The following is a 25,012-nucleotide window of genomic DNA, read 5'->3' as shown; positions in this document are numbered from 1 at the left end:
CATCTACCACCACATTCAGTTTTCTGAGGTGCTGGGACTTGAACCCAGAACTCCATGTATGCTAGGCAGCACTCTAACAACTGTGTTATTATCTCTAGTTCTAAGGTGACTTTAAAAGATTTATTTGTTACTATGTTATGTGTATTGGTGTTTTGTCTGCCTGTATATCTGTGTACCACACGCATGCAGTGCTCATGGAGGCCAGAAGAGGGCGTCAAATACCCTGGAACTAGAGTTACACCCCGCATGGCTACACCACCATGTGGGTGTTAGAACCTGAATCCTCTGGAAGAGCAGCCTGTGCTCCTAACCACTGAGCAATCTCTCCAGTCTAATAGAATTTTTAAAACTTTTTATTTCATTTTATTTCACTGTCTTGGTGAATTATGTCTGCATATGTGTCTGTGTGAGGGTGTCAAATCCTCTGGAGCTGGAGTTACAGACAGGTGTGAGCTGCCGTGTAGGTGCTGGAAATGAACCCAGGTCAAATACGCTGGAACTGGAGTTACAGGTGTCTGTGCACTACTATGTGGGTGTTAGAAATAGAACCCAGGTCCTCTGGAAGAGCAGTCAGTTCTCTTAACCACTGAGCCATCCCTCCAGCTTCGATACGCAGAATTTGTTTTAAGAAATGCATTTCACCTTTGTCAGTCATCACTCCATAAAAATGATGAAATTAATAGAAACTTGCGGCTTCTTTTAATTTATTTTTAAAAGGGGAAAAGTTGAAGTTGGGGAGTGATAGATTGGACCAAAATACAGTGCATAAAATTCTCAAAGAATAAAATTAAATGAAAAAAATATATTTGGGGTCTGGAGAGATGGATCAGTAGTTAAACTGCTCTTGAAGGTGACCTGAGGTTGGATAGCAACACCTAAGTCAAGAACCTGCAACCCAACTAATCAGCATCTAAAACAAATATAGCCAAACTTTAGTAACTCTTAAATCTACAGTGAGTAAGTACCTGGGTGATGGGATATCACTATTTTTGCTGTTTGAAATATTTCATAATTTTTATAGGAAGGTCTACTTAATGTTCTAGAATGTAGAGGAACAGAAAATATGATAGTATGTGTGCCTTGAAGTGGGAGCTCTGACATCAATTATAGCTTTCCTTGTAGTCAACTTCATTTGCTACTTTATAAAAATTAAATTAAAAATTAATACACATTTATATAATCTTTGAAGAAGATATTCATAAAGAAGGCTAATCAACACGAGTGTCATTAAGATACTTGAGTCTCCTAGAGTCTTCTACGATTCATATATTTTAAAAAATCATTTTGAAAATGTCTGTTTGGAAAAAAATGCATTCATCTTCCTTCTTCTATATAAAAGACGCCATAGCTGATCACTGCTACTTAAGCAGAAGAAACTAGACAGCCAAATGCAAACACCCATGTAAGTGGAGAGCTTTGGTCTTCTCTTTAGGCTTCTTGCTAAGTCCAACAGAAACTCAAGTTGTACAAAGGATTTTTAAGTAATCAAGACTTAACACTTAATTTGTAAACACATAAAAACTAGAAATAAGTTTCCTTTTGTTGGCTTAGTTAGGATAAATAAAATAAAACCAAGTCACTGAGTGGAATATTGTTTATGTTATTAAGGCAAAATTTAAAGAATATTGAATGTGCTTTAAAAAATTCTCAGGATAGGAATGGTGTGGGGGGTGGAGAAGAGGAGTGGGGATAGGGGGAGGGGAGTGGAGGGAGGGGGCAATATTTGGGAGGAGGGGAGGGAAATGGGAAACGGGGAGCAGGTGGAAATATTAATTAAAAAAGAATAAAAAAAATTCTCAGGATAAAATTAAGCAAACACTCACTAAATTTATAAACAAGTCTCAAAAGCGTGTATAAAATCTGGGATTATGTGGATAGATGTGGGGAATAAGATTATGATATCATGATAGAGGAATGGGTGAAATTTTCATCTTTAATTTCTTTGAATGTTAGTTTAATAAATTATTTAACTAATGTTTAAAAATAATTATATATGTATTCTAAATTATTATATAAGTGATATCCCCCTTGTACAGCTAGTAATTTTCAAGTGTATTTTGCTTAGTCTTTCACATCATTCAAATTTCATTACTTTAAAGGAGAACTACAAGTCCAATTCAGTTACCTGTGCTTTGGGTTGGGCACTTCATTTTTGCCCTCTAGATCTGGTCTACTACTAAAGCACACTAGGCAAGAATTCTGATCTTAATCAAGTGAGTACTAGTGTCATCAGGAACCAATGTTCCCCGACTTCCAAGTTTCAAGACATTTATTTAGAAGCCAAGTGTCTGGAAGGTTCATCTCTGATCTGGGAACCACCATTCCCTATATCCTCAACCTTTTGGAAAATTGTGCTTGGCAAAGGATTTCATCAATCTTGAAGGGTCCATTTTATTCCTAAAATAAATAGCATTTATTTCCCCAAGGGGGAGAAAAACTGAACACTTTTTTATATCTGACACAGCACAAAACAAAAACACTTCATATCTGTAACATAGATCGGTCGCGCCTTCTTCCTGGGTACTGCTGCAGACACACAAAACCAGTTTCTGGAGTATTCCAGAATGATCTGTGTTTTTCACAAATTCAGTAAAGGCATACAAAAGACTGAAACCCAGAGGTCTAAGGCCAGTCTTTTTCACAATGAAAAGCAATTTATTAATAGATTGTGGACCATATTTTTTAAAAATAGAACGTGTTAGATTGTATTGCACATAATATTGATTTTACAAACGTGGCAATTATATTGTCCCTGTGTATAGTACATAGACGGCATAAACTTTATTTATTTTCGTTGTTCATTTAAAGACAGTATCTTGCTACTTAGTCTAGACTGGCCTTGAGCTTGGGATCCTCCTGTCTCGGTCTAGTACTGATAGTACAGATGTACTCCCTCACACTCACGTCTTAAAATGTATTTCTTTTTGTGAGTGATAGTCAAAAGGTTTCCAAAGAGGATTAGTGCACAAAGAGACACAACAAAGACTAACCAAGAGAGCCAACAGAGATAGCAGCGCACATATAACATGAGGCACATTGAGTATCTAGAGACCGAACAAAATGGAAGGCATTTAAACTGTGGCCATCCACGGCAATAATAAAGGGATTATGATGTTGCTTATTTGACTAAAAAGCCAATAATTTTAAAATTCTGCTCTCATATTTTTCTTTATCTTGTATAATAACAAGGAGAATGGATACATTACTAAAACTTCATTATCACTTCCTCTTTGCCATATGAGGTAAGTTATGAAAAGCACAGCAGCTGAGGCAAGGGCAGTAGTTCCGTACCTTTGTAATCAAATTCCACTCCCTGGATAACAAAAAGTATTCATTAAAACCATCCTATGTCTCCTAGCTTAGCGCTCAAATCATACATCCAAGTAATTTTACACCATTACTCCTTCTTTTCTCCTTTATTTAAAATTAAATCAGGTAATTCGTGGGAAACTCTATCCCTAAGGTGAAGATACTCAGTTATCTACCGGTGGCTAAGAGTCCGCACACCTAGGCTTCCCCCCTCCAAAGCAGGCGAAGCTGGGCGCCCGGCCAAGAGACTTTCCGAAGACTTAGGAGGCACGGTGGGCCCCCACGGGACATCGTGTCAGCCGATCCTCAGCTCTCCTAGGGGCTCCTGAACAGCCAGGATTTGCCTCTATAGGGAATAAAAAGCGCAATCCCCGCGACCACCACCGCGACCACCACCGTACAGGGTCCCGATGAGCCAGTGCCTAGCAGGGAAAGAGGCACAACACGTGTCTGTCCCGGGAGGGGGGCGTGGAGAGCGAGAGCATCGCAGACACCAAAAGCTTCTCAACCCTAGCCCACTAGCCCTACCATTTCCGTGTCCTCTGCTCTAGATTGCTGAAGGTTATGAGTTCTCGGACCCGGAGTTCGCTACCGGGGAAGGGGGGAAAATAAAATTCATGCAAAAAGCCCGAGGGGTAAATGCAAACATCGTGCACTTACCTCCGTGTCGGAGCAAGCTTTCTATCCGGTCCGCAAAGTACAGGCGCAGGCGGGCAAGGAGCAGTTGGCGAGAAACGGGCGGACCGGGACCCGGACCTTCTCCAGCAGGGAAGCAGCGGACTCCCAGGAGCTAGCCGCGACAGATCCAGCAGCTTAACCGGGGTCGACCTACTTAACTAGAAAGGGCGGCCATAGACCCCGAACGGGACGCGCTGTGATTGGTTGCCTCTGGTATTGTTTCAAAGGAGACTCTTCTGTGATTGGCTAGCAGAGTCAAGCGGGAATCCGAGGTGGGAGGTGGGAGAGGGGTTTAACAAAGTTGTTACCCAGGCAACAGAGCGACGCACAGCGAGCGGCAGTCTATTTTCGGAGCCTAGGCTGTGACCGGAGCACTGACCAAGGTGAGGAAAATTGAACCTTAGGAGGGAAAAACAGAGGGGGTCCTTGAATACTGTGACAGTTGGAGAAACTAGGGAGAATTTAAAATACTTAAGGGCTCGGCGACATAGCCCTCAAAAGCCGTAAGCTGCTCAAAGTAGGGGCGAACGTTCCCGAAGTCCCGCCCTCCTTAACCCCCGTAGCAGGATGTTGCTTCTGCTTCTAGAAAAACTCCCAAAGAAGGAATCTCAGGTACTGCCCTACTGTAGGAAAAAGAAAGAACATCCAAATATTTCCCAATTTTCCTTTCTCGGGTCTCACACACCCTCAATACGTCCCCCCTTTCCGTTAAAAAATATTTGAGAGTGTAAAATGTTTCCTTGTAGGTAGGTCTGGGAGGTCAAAGTTGAGAGACTCACTGTATCTTCCATTTTATGTGAGCAAGCCATGTTAATTCTGTACCAGCAGGCCTTGGTTGGGAAATGGAGGAAGAGTGCTCTCTGTAAAGCCTTTCAGACAGAAAAATAAAAATAAAATGGCTCCTGCCACTTGCCTATGGAGCAATATTTTTGTGAGAGAGAATTTCAGCGGCCTGAGAGTTCTGAGGATGTTGGTTACACCCTCGAGGAGTGGAGAACAGTCACACACACATTTACTTGGTCAGAATATAGTGCACAAATCTTACACTTACAAAAAAGTGTACCTTAAAATTCCCACTACGCAACTTGAGGCTGATTAGGAGAATATTTTGTCCTTTGACTATACTTTTTAAAAACACAAAACCAGACTGTGATAAAAATTGAATCCGAGGAATGAGAGTGAACCCAGTTTGAGCAAAGAGATAAGAATCATTAATTCTGAGAGTTTCCTGTTGTGGTAGGAATTCAAAACACTGACTACAGAGGTAAACAAAACTAGCTCTTCGTTCTTAGGAGAACGTTCAAATAACTGAAAGAAAAATTACCATTCAGCCAGGCGGTGGTGGCGAACGCCTTTAATCCCAGCACTTGGGAGGCAGAGGCAGGCGGATCTCTGTGAGTTCAAGGCCAGCCTGGTCTACAAGAGCTAGTTCCAGGACAGGCTCCAAAGCTACAGAGAAACCCTGTCTCGAAAAACCAAAAAAAAAAAAAAAAAAAAAAAAAATACCATTCAGCACTCTTTTTATTTATAAGTTGAATATGAAACTAAGAAAGGATTATTGTTTGCCTGAAATGTGCTATATAACACCCCACCCCCCTTTGCTATTTAGTCCAGGATCCCTTAAACTCATGATCCTTCTGCTAGCAGCTTCCCAAGTGCTAGGATTTAGAACATACTACATAGTTTTGATGGCTCAGGATGAGCCCTATAAAAATTAAAAATATCCATCTCAGTATGAAAACTCACTTTCAAGCTCATACTGGACCAGTTACTAGGGAGCCTGATGTGTGAGGTTCCTCTGAAGCCAGGAGCTCAAGATCAGCCTGGTAAAGGTAGGAAATCTTAAAAACAGAGCAACAGAGCACATCTTTCAAAGGATGGTAGAGACTCCATTTTTTATAAATAACCTCGATAAAGTACAGACACAAGAATTATTAAATCAAACGAGGCTTATGTTTTTATCTTTAGGTAACATGCCATCTCTGAGCCCTATACCCTTGTTTTGTTTTTCATTTTTCATTTTGAGACAAGATCTCACTAAGTTGTCCAGGCTGGCCTTGACAACTACGAAGCTCAGACTTGCCTGAACTGCCTCAGCCTTCTGAGTAGCTGTACCTCAAAGCCTGGCTTGCATTTATGTTTCTGAAAGATTCCAGGTACTTAAAAAAACACTTTCCGTTAACTATATTTTAAGTTTGTAAGAGAAAACGTGTTGAACTCCCATAGTTATGAATGTTTTATGGTACTGAATGATAGAAATATAAAAAGGAAGCTATTCTTGTGTTTTAAAGATGTAACAAGCATATTTCCTATTGAACCAAGGACCTTTGGCATGCTTAAGAATACACGTATTGAACTACATCCCCAGTCTATAAGTGAATTAACTTTTAATAGACAAAGAATTACTGATGAGTATCGTTGTCAAAAATTAGTTATGCGTGTCTGTGGGGAGGTATGTGCACAAGAGTGCAGATGATCCTGGAAGTCAGTATTAGATCTCCCAAGAGCTGGAATTACAGGCAGTTTGAGCTGTCTGATGTAGGTGCTAGAAACTGAAGTCCTCTGAAGAGAGTATGGACACTTGTTTTTTTCCTTTCTTTTTTTCTTTTTCTTTTTTTTTTTTCTTCGATGTTTTGAGACAGGGTTTCTCTGTGTAGCATTGGAGCCTCTCCTGGAACTCACTCTCTAGACCAGGCTGGCCTTGAACTCACAGAGATCCGCCTGCCTCTGCCTCCCAAGTGCTGGTCTATGCCACCACTGCCCGGCTGAGCAGTATAGACTCTTAACCACTGAGCAATCCTACCAGCCTTCCTCACTAAGATCTTTAGAATGGCAGGAATACATTAGTATGCCATAATAGAATAAGAACCTATAAGCATACAGCCCTAGAAAGAAATCCTAAGCATGACCAAAAATAGACAAAAACAATTAGTGAGAATATTGTCATTAAATTCAGACATGAGCAGAGATGCTGTTTACTTTTACATTCTCAAAAGAATTTTTCTTCTAGAATTGCTAAATAAGGCATTATATGAACAAAGTTTTAGAAGAAATGCTAAACCTAAAGAATAAACAGGTTTTGAAATGGTTGAGGTTATTCGATCATCAACAGAGTTTGCCTTGGGGATAAGCTTTTACCTAGTAAGTTCAGACAGGATGCTGTTGGACTGCTGCTGCTGCTGTTGATGAAATTCACGGCTTCTTCCACATTTGGTAAGCACAGCCTGGAGCTACACCCCCTAGGTATCTTTGTTGATTTTTTACTTCCTGCCTTCATGTACTGGGTGTACTTAGTAAAATATGTTAGGACTATTCTCTATATTTGATATACTTAGTAAAACACGTATACTGGACTAACTTACCCTTCACTTTTCTCCAAGTAGTTGATTAGCCATTCTTACTGAGGCTATGTATGGATACCAAAGCAAATTAATAAATTAAAAAGAGTGGTGATCCCGAGGCTATTGATAATACCTCAGTGCCATGGATCTTGAGCCTTCTTGATAGACATTTTTAGCCCCTAACTCGTCCCAGTGTTTTGGTTCCAGCTGGTTATGAACTAGCTGTTGTTTAATTGTTTAGCAAGATATCCCTCAACTGCATTTTTATCTCTGAAGGCTCTAAAGGCTCGGATTGATGTAGCAAAATCAAAGCTCTGTCTGGAAACACCGCTTTTGATATTGGCTGGTCAAAACAGACCGGGGAGTGGAAGAAAGAAAAAAGAAAAAAGAAAAAAAAAAAAAACAGGCCTAGAACATTTATTTTCTAAGTGGCCACGCCTTAAGAAAAAGATTCTTTGCTCTTTCTCACGCTCTAGTCCCCCTTTGCTGAGAATCAAGCCCAAGACCTCATCCAGGGTTTTTAGGCAGGTACTTTATTGACAGCCCCTATCCTAATCTCGGCCTATTTAAAATATGTCTGTCAGCAGTCAGGCAAGGATGGAGGAAGGACTAGGGAGCCCCAGTTCTCTCTGCTGAACTATTTCCTACTGATGATTCAGGCAGGTGACTACATTACTTTTGTGTACTCACTGATGACCCTACCAACTCCAATGGGAAGTTCAAATTCTGTGGTCACACAGATGGCCCTGGTTAAATGAAATGTCTAACAAAATAAAATCCCCAAATTGTTAATCTGGGGAAGGAACGGATAGGAACATGAGATGATAAATGAAGGTGTTGAAGAGAAAGGAGTCAGAATTCATCATGTAATTGTACATACGAAATTGTTCCCAAAAACTGAATAAAAGAAGTGTAAATGCCGCATTGAAACCTACGCCCAATAGCTCTAGAAATTTTTTCTTAAAAAATATCACCACACTAGTCTGCCCAAGTAGTTCAGTAATTAGAAGAATGTACTCTACGATTCAAAGGCAGCAAGTTGCAGCATATCTTCTTAACAGAATGTAGAACATATATAGGAGAAAAATGTGTGAGAAGGGCAGAAAATGTGGCCGCCAGGGCTATATCCTGAAATCAGTGGTTGCCAGAGTCGCGACTGCATATCTAACTGACAGACAAAGAACTGAAAAGACATGCTTTCTTTGTCTTTAAAAAAGAAGATGATTGTATGAAATGAGCTTTGATAACTATCTTTTAATTTAATACTATTTCTGACTCACTAGACTACTAAAATGTTGGTAGAAATTTCATTTTCATTGAATCTACAACTTTTTCAGTAAGTCACACAATTGATTTCTTTGGTGATATTTTGAACTATTTAATTATTCACAAAATATTTGTGATTCTTTTGTTTCTCAAACCATAGCATCAGATTTATCAGAACTTATCATTTGCTTACAGACTGTTATTACATTTGGTATAGTGAAATATTATTTTTATAAAAGTACCCATTTTATCTTATTTGGGCTCCAATTAGCTGTAATATGAGTCACTGTGAGTTTATGTCAGCATAATTTGGAAGTCCAATTCCCAATATGCTTCGGGTATATCAAATATTACTAAGAGTTCTTGTGGAAGATTTTTAAACTCAGACCTATACCCCAAGATGTGGTATTCCCCTTTAGCGCAGTCACATTGAACAGCTAATATACTTATTCATATGATCTTCATGTTACTCAAAATTACATTTAAGACTAGTATTTTTAGAACTGCCCTGGGGCCTATATCAAATTCTTTTTTTTTTTTTTTTTGTTTTTTGTTTTTTGTTTTTCGAGACAGGGTTTCTCTGTGGTTTTGGAGCCTGTCCTGGAACTAGCTCTTGTAGACCAGGCTGGTCAAATTCTTTTTAATACTCTCAAAGAAGGAAATCTTCATATTTTGAATGTAGATGTCTAGATATATTTGTAAATTACTTAGAAAAAAGTCTGATGTGTAATCAAACTGAATGATGCTGTAATGATATCTATTTTCTTAGTGATACATATGAAGGAAATACCAAGAGAAAAGAAAATTTCTAAAATATTTGGAGCATTGATGGTATAATTTACATCAGTATATAACCTTCCAAGGTTACTATTTTGAAATGCCACATCCTTATGAATTTAATCATATTTCATTCAGTATTCATCAACTGCTGACTAAATTCCAGCTGTGGTTTTTGAAGATGTTCTTTCTATATGTATAGCTTTCCTGTGCCCTCACTGCCTGCTTCCCACCCAAGAGCCAGTCAGGGCCTTCCCATGTAACTGGTAGAAATTTAGAATTAATTTATTTTTCCTCAGTCCTGTTTCCAATACACTTTCTGAGCCATAATCTTCCTTCATCACCTCCACTGTGGCTGATGTATGACAGAAAGCCACTAAGGCAGGGCCTGGCTTGTGTATCGTTTTCCCTCTGGAATTTTGATCCCAACCCTATTCTGAATATTCATCTAGTTTCCAAACTCCTGACATTTCTCAATAACTAGACCCTTCCTTGTATACTTTTACCTGTGAGCTGGGGGTCCTCCATTGCTCTAAATACCTCTCTTCATCCAGAAAGTCCTGCTGTCGTGTCCCTGCCAGAGAGAGACAACTATGTGAGTAACTGTTGCTACTGCTATGTCAGATGCTATATTTGGAACTTCTGAATACCTTTCTTACGGCTTAGCTCACTGGTCTGTTTACTCTTCTCTCACTAGCCCCCTATTGAAGTCTCAGGAGCCTCATGTTCATACAAGTATCTGTGGATACTATATTTCAGATAATGATGTTATATAACATTCATATTTAAGCAACAGCTGTCATCAGTGTTGAATAATTGACCATGTATTGTAAAGTTTATAGAGTAATGCTGATGTAAGAAACAATTTCTGATATATTTGTTTTGTGAATATATTGTTTCGTGCATTTCAAGTCAGGATACTAATTATATCTGATATCTGGGTGAGTTTTTCCTTTTCACTGTCAAAGATAGAAAATATTTCAATAAACATTTTGCTTTCTATGTTGGCTAAATATTTAATGAACACATTAGCAAAGAGGAATTTTAAAATATAAACAGAAGTCCCCTTTGTTTAATTTAATATGTGTCAATTATTCATTCCCGTGGCCGCCTACAAGACCATACTACGAGAGAAATTGTTTTGTCACTTTTTATTTCACCTTTTCTGATTTAATGAGTTTTCAATGTAATGAGCTTTATCATTGTCTTATTTGACATCGCTATTAAAAGGGATATTCATGCCCAGCAAAATGAAACTTATCAAGAACTAATAATAGGCAACATAGCTTGAGTGCTTACTATATGCCCTGTACTAGTCCAGGCTCTTTTATATGTATTAAGCTACTTAATACTTAAAGCAATTCAAAGAGACAGATACTACTATTATCCTCTACTTTACAGATAAAGAAAATTAGGCGAAAAGAATTTAAATAGTTGCTCAAAGCCACAGAGCTAAGAAGTACACGATGGATCCAATTCCAAAGAGCATGACCCCAGGACCCTTATTCTTAGCCAGTATGCTATTTTGTCTCCATATTAGAGATGTAGAGGAAGTTAGCATTTCATACCCTTGACATCCCCAGGAGGCATCAAGGTCAGTTGTATAAAAAGTAAAAATGTTTGTAAAACGACGCTTTAAAAAATATCATCTTTAATACTTTGACAAGTGAGTATATCAGAAGATTTGCTACCATTCTAGGCACAATGCAAATTTTTTCATGTATAATTTAATTAACACTGCTAGAGAAATGTTCCTGAGAGTGAAGTTTAGAAAATGATGTTTTTAAAATATCTGTAAAATTGTGGGAAAGATACCTATTTCAGTTACGCCCAATTTACCAACAATAAACACAACTCTGCCATCCTTTTTGGGTTACTCATTAAAGTCTGACACGTCTGCGATATATTTTTAAGATCTTAACTGTCCTGCTGTGGTTGTAACTGCAGGGATTATTTTTCAGATTGCTACTAGGATGATAGGATTCAGTATTACTGTTATAATAAAAAAATTGTTTCTTTGTTCATGAATCTCACTAAAATGAGGCAATGCATTAGAGTTTTCAAATGTCATTGTAAGGCTGGCTTTCATCAAAGGTTAATTAACAGTATAAATGAAGCAGAAAGGTACACACTTAGCTGGGGCAAATATGAGAATTGAGTAAAGGTTATTTGGGTCTATTCCCGAAGAAAAATCTTTTCCAGTTCACAAATTGGAATATACACCCTAAACAGCAGAAACAGGTTAAACAAAAAGATAGTCTAAAAACTGTGTTCCTGAATAATAGTACATAGCTTATAACAACTTATGTTTTTAATCAAGCCCCCAAGGGATTCTTTTTCTATTTTTGCAATGCCGGGGATTGAACCCAGGGCTTTGAGCATAGTAGACAAGCATTTTACAGTTGAGCTGTCCATGAAGCTTTCCCCCTAGTGGCGCTTAAGCACACTAGAGCCCAAGAATCACTTACATAGTTACTCAGTGTGTGCTCGTTAGATTGAACATAAAGCAGACTGAAAGCGTGGATTTACTTGGCTGCCCAGGTTCTGTGACTTTAACATACGTGGAAGAGTTTATAGTACTTTCAAATATGACAGAGACAGTGGAGTGACCCACTGTAAGAAGGGAAACATGAGAATGAACAAATCTTTATGTCCCAGAAAACTGAAGTGTGCCTGGTCATCTTTTCCCCTTAGAATATGGAATCGGAAAACACAGAAGCTGAAAATATGGAAACAGAAAATTTGGAAGCAAAAGGCATAGAAGCTAAAAATATGAAGATTAAGACATTGCCTTCTGTCTCAGACCTGAAAGCACTTTCCAGTCTACTGTATCCTGAGGAAGAGGATGATTTGGATGCTGGACAGGTTATCATATACTTAAAGATAAATTAATTATGTTAAAAGAAATTGTGGAACTGTATTTGAACAATTCATTCCCACCTTGCTGTGGGAGCAGAGCTGTGTCATCTGATACACGCATAGGAGGCTGAAGGCTTATTATGCATGAGACTATAACCTCTAGTACATTTCTAGCAAACATAATTATATTTTTCTACACCACCTGAACACTGAATAGGAAAATAGTTCTGTAACTATGGTAGCAGTAGCCACATTTCAAAATGTTTGTCATTTATATTTATGGTCAAAGAATGCTTGACAACCATTGCAAAGAGCCATAGCTGGGACTGTTTATGCCTAGACAATATTTCTACAAAGAAAATATTTTCAATTATGCAGTATTAATTGATCTCTCAATTCCAGTCTCTTAATATTTTTTTAAAAAGCCTACATATGAAAACAACAAAATACTTTAAGCCAAATAATAGGAAAAAAAAAGCTTCCATCTGCTAACAAGGGTTTTCTAGCACATGCTTAGATATATAGTCAGGTGATTTTCATTTGGGGGTCTGGACATGTAGCACCTTTAAACCTTGGAGCAGCAAGTTTGACTTCATTTAGGATAGAAGAGTCACCAGTCGAAGGCCACTGCTATTATTTCCTGGATAACCAAGACAGTTTCATGTAACACCCTGGTTTCCCTTCCCTCCTTAAATAGAAATGAACTTTGGAAATTAGACCAGCTATGATAAGTAAGTTTGGTGAACAATTATCTTATTATATCAGACTATTTTCACTTTGCATCAAATTAATTTTAATGACCACACACAGACCACGTTCTATGAAAGTATGCATAAATGTATTCCTTTCAAATATTTTGATGTAACGTGAAAACAAGTACTTTCTGTATGGACCACAAACTCACAGTGGCCCAGATCAATATCCACCCTCATTAGGTTAAACAGATCAGAATTAAATAAGATATGAACCGGAAATAAAATTTGTAGAAGAGGACTACTGAGTCACCTTGAAGCCAAGGTGAGGAGACATGGAGTTTTAGAGAAAAGCTGTGGTAGAGGCAAACAAACAAAAACCAAGTCATCGATAGTAGCCTTAAATACATACAACAACTAAGACACAAGGAGAAAAAGTTAGGTGTGATTTATCACCAAGTTGCATACAGTTTGCTCCCTCACATGAAATAGCAAAATGGTAACTTTCTGAGGGCACATCCTGGGAAAGGCAGGCTCATGCGATAAAGAAAGAGAAGATTAACTTTTTGAAAGACAGAAGCTCTTAATATTGGTAAGATTGGAACTGATGCAGAGGTAAAGATCAACACTGGTTACAAACCCCCTTCCCTTTGGTGTTTATGGGTAGCAATGTTTATTTGCATCTAGGGGTTTTTCTAGGAGGAAAGATGAGTGTTTATGAAAATAAAGAGACTGTAACATCATTTTACTGAATTGTACAATTCATAATAGAAAATGACCATAATAATATATGATTGTGTATATGTGGGTTATAAGCAATTTTGAGATAATTGGTCACTCAGACATCTCGGTACAGATACCATCAGAGGGTATAGAATTAGAGATTCAGTATGGTGAAAGAATAATTAATGTTCCTACTGAACTATTAAATTTTCCTGTGGAGAAAATGCCTTTCGTTTTTAACATGTATTAATCCTGAGAACTAAGAAATGATTGCAAGAGTGATGTGTTTTCTAAAATGGACTCTCTGGAAAACAGCAAGAAAGCGGTTGCATACACATTGCTTCATTTGCACCCATCCCTCTTCTAAATGAGTTGTTAATTCCGTGGGAGATTGCGAAGACAGTCTGTTGTCCTTCAAACTCCCGGGTGATCTCAAGACTTATGGGAAAATAAGATTCCACCGATCTTCAGACACTGTGACAAGGATGTTCAAAATCTCTCCAATATTACAAAGTGACATGAATTGGACTGACAAATTGCTCAGATAATTGGCTGAAGATACACGGTACAGACTTAAACAATGCCCTTATAGAAAACAATTACCAGGTGGTATTTTATTATTTCATTCTACCTTCTCACTTGAAATTTTATTTTTAACCATTTATTTTCATTAAGTTAATAAATTGAGACTCCCCCCCCCCGCTCTAGTATACTCATCCAATCATAACTGTCCATGAAGAGCATATCAATTTTTGCCAGAATGTTCACAGTTTCATTTCTACTGATTTAAATTTTCTGTAGAAAGAGACACTGCAAAACAAGAAGCCCTTATGTTCCAAGAACTGCTTTGCTCTGATTGACTATTAGTATTCTGATGATTAATAATTTAATAAAAGTACCACACATTTTTGTGACCTTAGTGATAAAACAGGGAAAAAATAGGTCCAGAATGCTATTGGGATTTTCACATAAAAATATCTGCAGTTCCAGCCAGGCGGTGGTGGCGCACGCCTTTAATCCCAGCACTCGGGAGGCAGAGGCAGGCGGATCTCTGTGAGTTCGAGGCCAGCCTGGTCTACAAAGGGAGTTCCAGGACAGGATCCAAAGTTACAGAGAAACCCTGCCTCGAAAAAACAAAAAAACAAACAAACAAAAATATCTGCAGTTCCTTAACTCCACAAAGAGTTTTAGATAACCATTTCCAAAAACAGTAGTGACAGTCTCACACACTGTTGAGATGTTACGTATTAACTTACCATTTATAACTGTTTGGATAGTTTAACATAATAGGGACCCAGGTGAGCTTTTTCAACAACATACAAGGGCAGCCATTACTACTCTCCCCCAAACAGGACTTTGCAGTTTTGTCCGTGTCTAAAGTCTTGGACTATGAGGGTAAGAACTAAAAAGGGGGACTTAGAAGTGCTAGTGTACCAGAACCCATAGATATAAGGATATTTTGATGGTCATTAATGGAGTGAATCAGAACTTCAGAGTCTGAGGTTAGAATGAACAATTAGGAAGAAACTTGAGATTGCCTTGAAATATCAAAGACCCGCTGGAGGGGGCCAATGAGGCGATGGGGTAAATATGTGTTGCACTGGGTTGGAAAGAATGCAGAGAGTTCTTCAAGGGTGTGCACACACACACTCACACACACACAAAAGAAAACACATAAGAAAGATGGCAAAAGAAGCAAATGGCTGTATGAAAAAAGAAGTGATTTGGCCTTCATCTGACACTATAAACTGGAGGTTGCTGAACTAGGAAGTGGGAGAAGGAGCAATGTTTCATCCCGAAAGCAGAAAGAGAGAAGAACTGTTATTAGGACTTCTAAATGAATACTTTGATGTCTAGATCTTAGCTTCTGTTTACTCTTATTTGAATAGCATGTGCCCGTAAGTCTGTCTTCCATCTAACTCTAACCAAACACTGCCCAAACTCCAAAGTGCTGATGCTTTTCTGCTACCATTCGGTTCTAACCTTCATAGAGATGAATGTGGCTCATTCCTTCTCTCCCAAGGGGGATGCGATTCACTGGGCTGGAACCAGGGATTTAGTTCGACCAAAAAAATCAATTCAGCCTCAGAGTCTATTAAACCAAATACTTTTTTTTTGAAAGGACAAGAAAAGCACATTGAAAGTAATAATTGGCATCTGTGTCTTTGTTGTATAACAATAGTGAATGATTAAAGTGGAACAGTTTATGAGGGTTGTGTTTTTTAGATAGAAAACATCGGATTTAAATTATTAGTAGCGATATATGTTGTACACAAGTAGTGGACTTCTTTTTTTCTACCCAAGGAACAACTCTCACCTGCTATTGGAACCATGAGCCCTGGGAATATTGGGCCACCTAAAGCCAAAGAGCCCAAAGGTAAGTTATTTAGTAAAGTAATATAGATCAATCAAATCAATGGATTATTTTCCTCAGATTAATAAAAACTAATATTTAATAAAATGAAGTAAATGGCATTATATAAGATACTATATTGCTATGAAGGTGCATCTTAAGGGTTTTCACTACAAATGATGGATGTGTGCAGTAATGCATATATATATATATATATATATATATATATATATATCTTGATTCAGTCATTCCATCATGTATGTATATGTCAAAACAGTATGTTGCACATGACAACAAATTAATTTTTAATTTCTCAATTCAACACAAGCATGCAATTTCTAAAAGATAAAGAGGTGAGTTGAACTGGACAGTGGTGGTGCACACCTTTAATCCCAGCACTCGGGAGGCAGAGGCAGGCAGATCTCTGTGACTTCGAGGCCAGCCTGGTCTACAGAGTGAGTTCCCAGGCAGCCAGGGTTGTTAAACAAAGAAATCCTGTTCGCAAAAACAAAAACAAAAGAAGGTAAGTTGAAGCAATTATACATGCTGAGCAGCCATTTACATGCAAAGATGTCATTTTTACTTCTGTGCCAGGTTAGTGCTTTTCTAATAAGCAAAGTTAATTTGCCTTGAACTAGCTACATTCCTTGGTGCATTTTCTGAGATAAAAGACTGAGGAAATCATATATGATTAGGCTTAATTTTAGGCACATTGCTTGTCTTCGGTTGCAAGAATAGAAATAGCAAGACCTACATTTTTAATTTTTCATTCTTGTATAGTGTAGCAATTTCACAAAATCCATTTATTAAAACAAGTTCAAAAATATTTATTGAATATTTAAATACATTGAGAGGCTAATATATACCAGGCAATATGATAATCTTTGAGACTACAAAGGAAATCAGGAGGGGAGCAGAGAAAAATGTAGAGCTCAATAAAAATCAATAAAAAAAAAAGAATTCTGAAGAAGACAGCTACATAATTTTACCTTACATAGAAATGCTTCTAAAGTTCATGGTGTTCCTTAAAAAAAAAAATCACTGACCCAGGGGCTAGGATTGTAGTTCAGTGTTAGATACTCACCTAAGACGATAAACAAACCACAGTTTAAAAAATAAGAAATCTTTTTTGTGACAGCCAAGCATTTTGTTTATACATTTTCCCAGAATTGAATATTTTACAAGTCTTTGAAAATGTAAAATCGTTAATTCTGCTGCTCCTGACCAGAGTTACCAGAGGATGAGCAGAAAGGAGAACATTGTGTTCAACAAATTAACTGACTTTAAAGACAGTGTGTAGAATGCTTAAAATAATGGATAAAATGAGGTCTGAGGGTGGTTTTAAACTTTTCGTTAATATTACTGTGTGTACTCAAGAGGCTCTCTGCTCTACCTCGGAGATCTTTGCTATATGACAGACTAGTTCATATCTGCATGGATTTCCATGCTGCCATATTTCCAATAATGTAGGTCTAATAATCTCAAAAATTGGAGGGCAATGAGTCATATGTAAAATGTTATGTATAAGCCTGCACTTAGGTTTTGGAATGCTCACACTGGATAGAAGCAGATGATTTGCAAAAAAACCGTGGAATTGAAAACCTGACAATCAGGTGCATTCTGGGAACGCTTAAAAGGGCTGAGAGTAATGTTTTGAGCCTAATGTGGGTCTCCATTTGATGTGCCAATGGAACAATTTCAACCTGGGCTTTTGCATGCTTACTGGAGCCTACATGCTTTTAAACATTTAAAGATTATACATGGCACCTGCTCAGCTCTGCATAAAGGACAAGGGATAGAGAAGTTCCTTAAAGTGAGCATGCGCAGTAGGAGAATACTGCATTGAAAAGTAATCACTCCAGCCATTGTTTTCCATTTCTTTGATTGACATGACTTTTTTAAAAAAAAATGTGTAATGCATACACAGAAAATGTGCCAAAGGATTTTTATAGTAAAACTCAGTGAAAGATGATATAACTCTATCCAAATTGGATTGCTTGTGCCTCGTTTTTTTTTTTTCCTTTATGTAAAGATTTTACACAAGAACCTATTTGGGTTTCTAAAAAATATGTATACCACCAGATTAACTACACTGATTATCTCCAGGCTACTGAGTTGTAAGCTATTGTATTTTCTTCTTTTTGTTTATATGTTTTTTCTACAGTTATTGTTACATTTATATAATGTTTTGGTCTATAGTGATATTAAATGTAATTTATATCAACAAATAATGACTTCAGTTATGTCTCTCCTTTCATCACAGCCATCCCTAAATCCAGTGGTAATGAAAGTGAGAATATCTGGAATCCAGACGAAGTTCCGGAAGGAGCAGAGCATGATGATATATGGGATGTTCGAGAAATCCCAGAGTAAGTCAATGACCAGGAATGTGTTTAGATACTTAGGTTTGATGTGTCATCTGATAATATTATAATTTAATAAAATTCATGAATTTTCCACCACATAAAAGATAAAACCACAAGGCTATACAAAGAGTATGAGCAACTGGTTATATTTTCTGTTCTAGAACAAAAACAAATAATGAAACTAAATGCCTTCCTATTAGTTATCTAGCATTAGTGAAAAATATAGCCATTTCCATTATTAAATTTATATTCAATTTCTTTTTTGTTTAATGTGAGAGTAAGCAGCCCATTAAATTATAAACATGCACACAGCCACATTACAATACCATGTTTGTGTGTCAAAGACCTACTTCCAATTACTCAGAGTGTTCTGTAGTTTCAGTAAAAGTCTATGACTTCCCTTCAGTTATCAATTATTATGCAGGACTTACTATATATTTCAGGGCTATGCTCATTGGTCAGTATATTAAATATTTACATACATAGATAAAAGTCATGGTTAAATAGACTTTTAAACACTTGTATACATTTATATCTTTTACATTTACATTAAAATCATGAGTATTTAAAGTACATAGAAGTATAAAGCAAGCATTGCTGAATCATACTGTACTTTGTTAGTTTTTTTTTTCTTTTTCTTTTTTTTTTTTTGAGACAGGGTTTCTCCGTAGCTTTTTGGTTCCTGTCCTGGAACTAGCTCTTCTAGACCAGGCTGGCCTCGAACTCACAGAGATCCGCCTGCCTCTTCCTCCCGAGTGCTGGGATTAAAGGCGTGCACCACTTTGTTAGTTTTAAGCTTTTGTTTTGTTTTGTAATGGGCCAGGCTCTACTGCCTAAGCTGGCCTCGAACTTGGGATCTTTCCTCCACCTTCAAATGTGCTTCTTCATGTCTGGTCTACTTTAATCTGAAAGACTTTTATGGCAAGTGATCTGACAAACTTTTTAAGTCTGACTACAAAACTAGTATATATTTTTAATTATGCTTTTATGTTTTAAAAATAAAAGCAGTGTTCAGTCACAGATAATTAACTGAAAGGAAGGACACAGATTTTTTATAAGTAATGTCAAAGACCTGTAAGTTTTATATTTTCAAAAAATCAAAGATTTAAAACATTTTTGTGACTTTTTTTCAAGGTCCATGTTCTAGTTAGGGTTACTGTCGTTGTGAGGAAACAGCATGAACGAAGCATCTTGTGGAGGAAAGGGTTTATTCAGCTTATACTTCAGCATTGCTGTTCATGACTGAAAGAAGTCAGGACAGGACTCACATGGGGCAGGAACCTGGAGGCAGGAGCTGATGTAGAAATCATGGAGGGGTGCTGCTTACTGGCTTGCTCAGTCTACTTTCTTATACCACCCAGGACCAACAAGCCCAGGAGTGGCCCAACTCACAATGGGCTGGACCCTCCCCCATCACTAACCACTAAATAAGAAGATGCCCTACAGGCTCGCCTATGATCTGATCTTTTGGAGACATTTCTCAGTTTTGACTCTTCCTTTCCCAGTGGTTCTAGCTTGTGTTAAGTTGACATAAAACTAGCCACCTCAGTCCATTGATTAGCTAAACCTATGTGAGATACGTCTCTAGTAGATAGTCTTTAAGAGCTGTTTATAAAGGCATCTGAAAATTTACAGAAAATCTGAACATCTTACATCATAAATGTTTGGCAGAATTATCCATCTCTGTGTTTTTAGTTTAAAATAAAAATAAAATAGTTTGGGTACAATGCACGTTAAATGAGTTAATTAATTACTACAAAGATAAACACGTGGCTCAAAAGGAATTAAGTAAAAAAAAAGTCAAACTTTTTTTTTTTTTTTTTTTTTTTGGTTTTTCGAGACAGGGTTTCTCTGTGGTTTTGGAGTCTGTCCTTGTCCTGGAACTAGCTCTTGTAGACCAGGCTGGACTCGAACTCACAGAGATCCGCCTGCCCCTGCCTCCCGAGTGCTGGGATTAAAGGCATGCGCCACCACCGCCTGGCTAATGTCAAACTTTTTATCCTGCTTTGGCTACCTCATTTCTAGGTTTTCAATCAACAAAAGTTTATGTCTTGCAAAAAACCTCCATATAGGGTACCTATATTTTAAATCCATTTTTATAATTGAAATAGATTTTTTTCATATAATATATTCTGATTAGTTTCTCTTCACTTTATTCCTCCCAGTTCCTCTCCACCTTTCCTCTCATCAGTATCCACCCTCTTTCTCTCTCTCATTAGAAACAAAACATGCTTCTAAAGGATAATAATAATATAATAAAATATATAGTAAGATTTTTAAATAATACAATGCACTGTAATAGTACAAAACAAGCAGAAACGATTCCAAGAAAAGGTACATGAAACAAATATAGACTCAGACACCCACTTGTTGACACACCTAGGAATCCCACAAAAACACAAAGCTGGAAGCCATATTATATACACAAAGGACATGTAGGGTAAAAATGAGAAAAAAAAGTTAAAAATAAAAAGGATGAAATTAAAAGAAAAGAAAAAGCCCCAATAGGATACTTTGAGACAAAGAACCTTCAGAGACGTCATTTTCTGCTGGACAGGTGGCACATCTCTATGCCTGTATGAATAAAGTAACCCTCAGGTTTTATGATCCCCACATATCTATATGAAAGTCACTCATTTGTCATATTATAGGACGAGCACCTCACATCCATATGCAGCCAGCTCAAAACTAGAGTAAATGTCCACTTTTTATCTAGACATTTGAAGTTCTCCAGAGAGCATCTGCCAAGGTTCAAAGTGAATAATAACTCCAGTCACGACATGAATAAAACTGCTTTATAAGAATTTTTATCTAGATTTTTTTCACCTTATGGAAATACACTTCAAAAATGTTCTAATGGGTAAAGAGGAAAATGGATAATGAACACGAAGTTCACAAAAGAGGAATTGCAGTGACCAAATGGAAAATAACAAGGGCCTAAGCTGAGTCACTGGCTTGGGGGTAGGAATTCAAGAGTCATTACTTCAGGGAGTTTGTAGGAAGATTTAGCAATTGACTAGATATGAAGAATGGGAAGAAAGCATCAAAGAGGAGGCTGAGTTTATTATTTAGGATTATAGATGAGGAAGACATCTCATCTATATGGTGTTGGTGCCTTGGGGACTTCAAGGCAAGCCTGTGTAGTATGAGGTAGGAAAATTGTACCCTTTCTTTGCTTAAAGAAGTGCAGAAGCTTGAGACATTTCATCTGGGAAGTCATGTACATGCAGGTCAGTTCCTTCTGTTTTGTTTTAACACGGATTTATCTTTGTAAATACTTGGTAGACATTACAGCTTATTAAGAGAAAGGTTTTCCATATCAAACAATGACCTATTGATAGTCCCATTCAAACTCAGAGAAATTTCTTTTTCGTTCTTGTACTTTCTTATTTACACGTTGTCAGAAATTCAACAGTCTTTTATCCTTCTAATCTTCAGTGGCATTATTTTTCTGGGTATAATTAAAGATAAAAATAATTTATAAATCTGAGAGTGTGGGTCCTTGGTAGAATACTTTCTAGCATATGTGTACGAGGCCCTCGTTTAGATTCCAAGCACTGAAAGAAGAAATGGACAGGAAGAGGAGAATGAAAGAGGTGGAAGAGAAGAAAGATAGGAAAAGAGAAAAGGAGGGGAAAGGGGAGAAGGATGAAAAATAAAAAATTGTAAATCATTGTTTAGTTCTATCAGAATGGATAGAATACCTCAAGGGAAATATTTATGAAGTGTGTGTGTGTGTGTGAGAGAGAGAGAGAGAGGAGAGAGAGAGAGAGAGAGAGAGAGAGAGAGAGAGAGAGAGAGACATGAGTAAAACCTTTCATGTTTTCATCAAAACCCCATACAGTCTAGCTGTGACAAGTACACTTTAGAAGTGCAAGTGACCATCAAGATCAGGTAATTCTGTGTCTCCCATAAATCATTCAAATGTAGAAGTCAAGATGCTGTGCCTTTGTAATCTCACCAAGGTCACACAGTTGATGACAGACAGTAGTGCTGAATCTAGATTATCTTCACGTTGTGGTTCACGTTCAGTAAAGGGTTTGTTTTTATCTATCCATCAATCCCATGGGTATGGGTCCAGTATTCTCTGAGCCACTGTATTCAAGGAATGATTCTTTGTTTACTTGTAATTTTATTGGGCCTGTACCAGAAGTTCCTTCAACCCACTTATTTGGCATAGATCTGAAACAGGTAAGCTTTATTTTAGAAAACAGTATGGCCAAAGTCTCAGTCCTGCTCCAGTGTTTACATTTTGACTGCATTTCTAGACTTCTATTCCTTTGTGTTCTAGTAGTACACATTTGAAAACTAGTGAGCACTTTAGGAATTTTAGTAGTTTCCTTTCTTTCTTTTTCTGTACTAACATAACCTCAAAAAGTCTCTAATACAGGGTTGTGAGTTGTGACGTGAAATGATTCTTTCGCCTGAGAATCGTCATTGATTTTTTTTCAGTTATGAGATTGTATTCCAACAAACTGTGGGAACTGAGGACATATACCTTGGACTAACAAGAAAGGATCCTTCAACAGCATGCTGTCAGGAGCTGGTGGTAAGCGTTGCCCCTTCTTCCCCATTTTGTGTATGACCATTATAGATAACTAACTGCTATTTTCATAGGATTGTAAACAAATATATAAACTGCAAGTGGGGGCTGCTGTGCTTAAGGTACCAGGGAATTGACGGGATCTTTTAAAATGGATTGCATCCAAAAACCACCTGAGCTTATACACGTTACACAAAATGTACAAATAAACATGACAAGGTCATATGACACAATGCACTATTTCTAGTCCTATTAACACGACCTAATATCATACTTAATATGCTTCCATTTGTGTTCTGTCTGCTAATCTGACTGGTTATTACCTCCTGATGAGCTGACAGGCCAAATGGGATAAAATATTTCCTTCCCTGAATCTGTCTTATCTGTTATTTTTCTATTCTTGGGATGACTCAGCTTGTAATGGGGAATTTCAAAAAAAGCATTTTCTTTCAGATCTGGATTTTACTGCTAAAAATAATTGTAAAATGTTGCTTAGTGCCCTCGTTTGAGTGACGCCACAGCTCATCGGGGACCATGTCACCATTTCTAACAACAATAACAATGCCAATAATAGGAACGAAAGCACTTAAGTGCTGCTTATTCCATCCCCTTAATGATTTTGTTGAAAAGTCTGAGTCAACCTTAGAATGTGAAATTCAGCTCACTTTGGCAACATGTACAAGTAATTGGTGTTAGAATTTTATTTTTTTTTAGATCAGGGGCTATTCTTTTTAAATCCTTTTCCTTCTCTTATATTATTGAATGCTGAGGTACCCACAGGAGATGTTTAATATCTTTTCTCAAGAAAATGATAAATGGACTCTCCTTTTGGCAGTAGCTTCAAGTTTTCTCTTATTAACAAAATCTAAGACATTCAATTGAATCAAGTAACATAATGGGAATAGTGACTTTAAGTACCTCAGGAGATTTTTCAAACTCTAACGAGTTAAGATTTCAAGTGATCTTGAAGTAATTAGCTCCCAGGGTCTTACCAGTAATATTCAAATTTCTCTCCCTTAAATTACTGTAAAATTATGTTTTTGATGTCTAGTGTTGGGGATTGCTCTAAGCTCTAGAGAAATGCTAGGCTCTAAATAAATAAAACTGTTGCAAGTCTATCCGTTTTTATTATGCAAATTGATATTAGTTTTAATATTAAAGGTGTCCTGAATAAAGGATCTTGGAAACTAAATCATATCTCGTAACAGGAATATACAGTTTATCTGAAACCAAATAAGAATATATAGAGAATATTTGTGCTTCCTCTCTAATGAATTTATAATCAACTAGAGATAAAAACCCAATAAAGATAAATTGTTTTAAGCAATTAAACTCAATGTAGGCAATTGTAAGACTAACAGGAGTTCAGGTTTGGATAAGGCATGGACACCAATGACGAACAATCAAATAAAACATTGTTAGTGCCATGGCACCCCCTGTCCGTGTTTGTGTGTGTGTGTGTGTGTGTGTGTGTGTGTAGGCTGGAGGGCAGTTTTAGGTGTCAGTCTCATCTCAGGAACACCATCCACCTCCTCTGAGACAGGTCTTTTTTTGGCCTGGACTTTACCAATTAGACTAGACTGGCTGGTCAGAGAGCCCTATCCTCCTGTCCTGATCTCCTCAGCCCTGTAATTACAAGCATGAGTCACTATACTTGGCATTTTTATGTAGGTTTAGGGGACCCAAATTCATGTCCTGGTGCTTACAAGGCAAGTGTATTACCAGCTGAGCCATACTTCAGCCCCACACTTCCTCACTTCTATACTGTTCTTTTTTTCTTACTTTCCTTTCTTTTCATCTTTAAACAATTGATTTCTACTACATACCAAACACTGTTCTAAGTACTAACATAGAAAGAGAATTCACAGTCAACTGTTCTCAGGAAATTTACAGCAAATGTGATAGATGTCTAAAAAAGAATCCCTGGAGTTCTTTGTGGTCAGCACGTGTGTGGAAGCATGTAACAGGTATGGAATGATAGAAAGCAGAAAAAGATTAGTGAATTCCATTTGGAGGAAGAGAATTTCTACAGAGTACAGCACGCAAAGAAAGGCCTTCTAAGCCAAGCTAAAAGCATGGCATATTTGAGTAAATGGTGACTATAA

At 37.4% G+C, this 25,012-nt stretch overlaps 2 protein-coding genes across 2 annotated transcripts in view; one reads left to right on the top strand and one right to left on the bottom strand.

Annotated features, from left to right (window-relative positions):
* The window catches only part of Nup62cl (nucleoporin 62 C-terminal like), a 61,842-nt gene extending 57,729 nt beyond the window's left edge, over window positions 1-4,113 (bottom strand). Inside the window, exon 1 of the mRNA XM_057760215.1 lies at window positions 3,970-4,113. The gene's annotated coding sequence lies outside the window, so the exon portion shown is untranslated. The remainder of the gene's footprint in view (window positions 1-3,969) is intronic.
* Window positions 4,114-4,311: 198 nt separating this feature from the next.
* The window catches only part of Dnaaf6 (dynein axonemal assembly factor 6), a 40,445-nt gene continuing 19,744 nt past the window's right edge, over window positions 4,312-25,012 (top strand). Inside the window, exons 1-5 of the mRNA XM_057760313.1 lie at window positions 4,312-4,370; window positions 12,066-12,236; window positions 15,950-16,022; window positions 18,262-18,367; window positions 22,817-22,913. Of these exons, the coding sequence (XP_057616296.1) occupies window positions 12,069-12,236; window positions 15,950-16,022; window positions 18,262-18,367; window positions 22,817-22,913 (444 nt within the window). The 5' untranslated portion in view covers window positions 4,312-4,370; window positions 12,066-12,068. The remainder of the gene's footprint in view (window positions 4,371-12,065; window positions 12,237-15,949; window positions 16,023-18,261; window positions 18,368-22,816; window positions 22,914-25,012) is intronic.

The sequence above is a fragment of the Chionomys nivalis genome, chromosome X (assembly GCF_950005125.1).
Source record: "Chionomys nivalis chromosome X, mChiNiv1.1, whole genome shotgun sequence".
Lineage (NCBI taxonomy): Eukaryota > Metazoa > Chordata > Mammalia > Rodentia > Cricetidae > Chionomys > Chionomys nivalis.
Note: the sequence above shows the minus strand (reverse complement) of the source record. Positions and strands in the feature narration are given on the sequence as shown.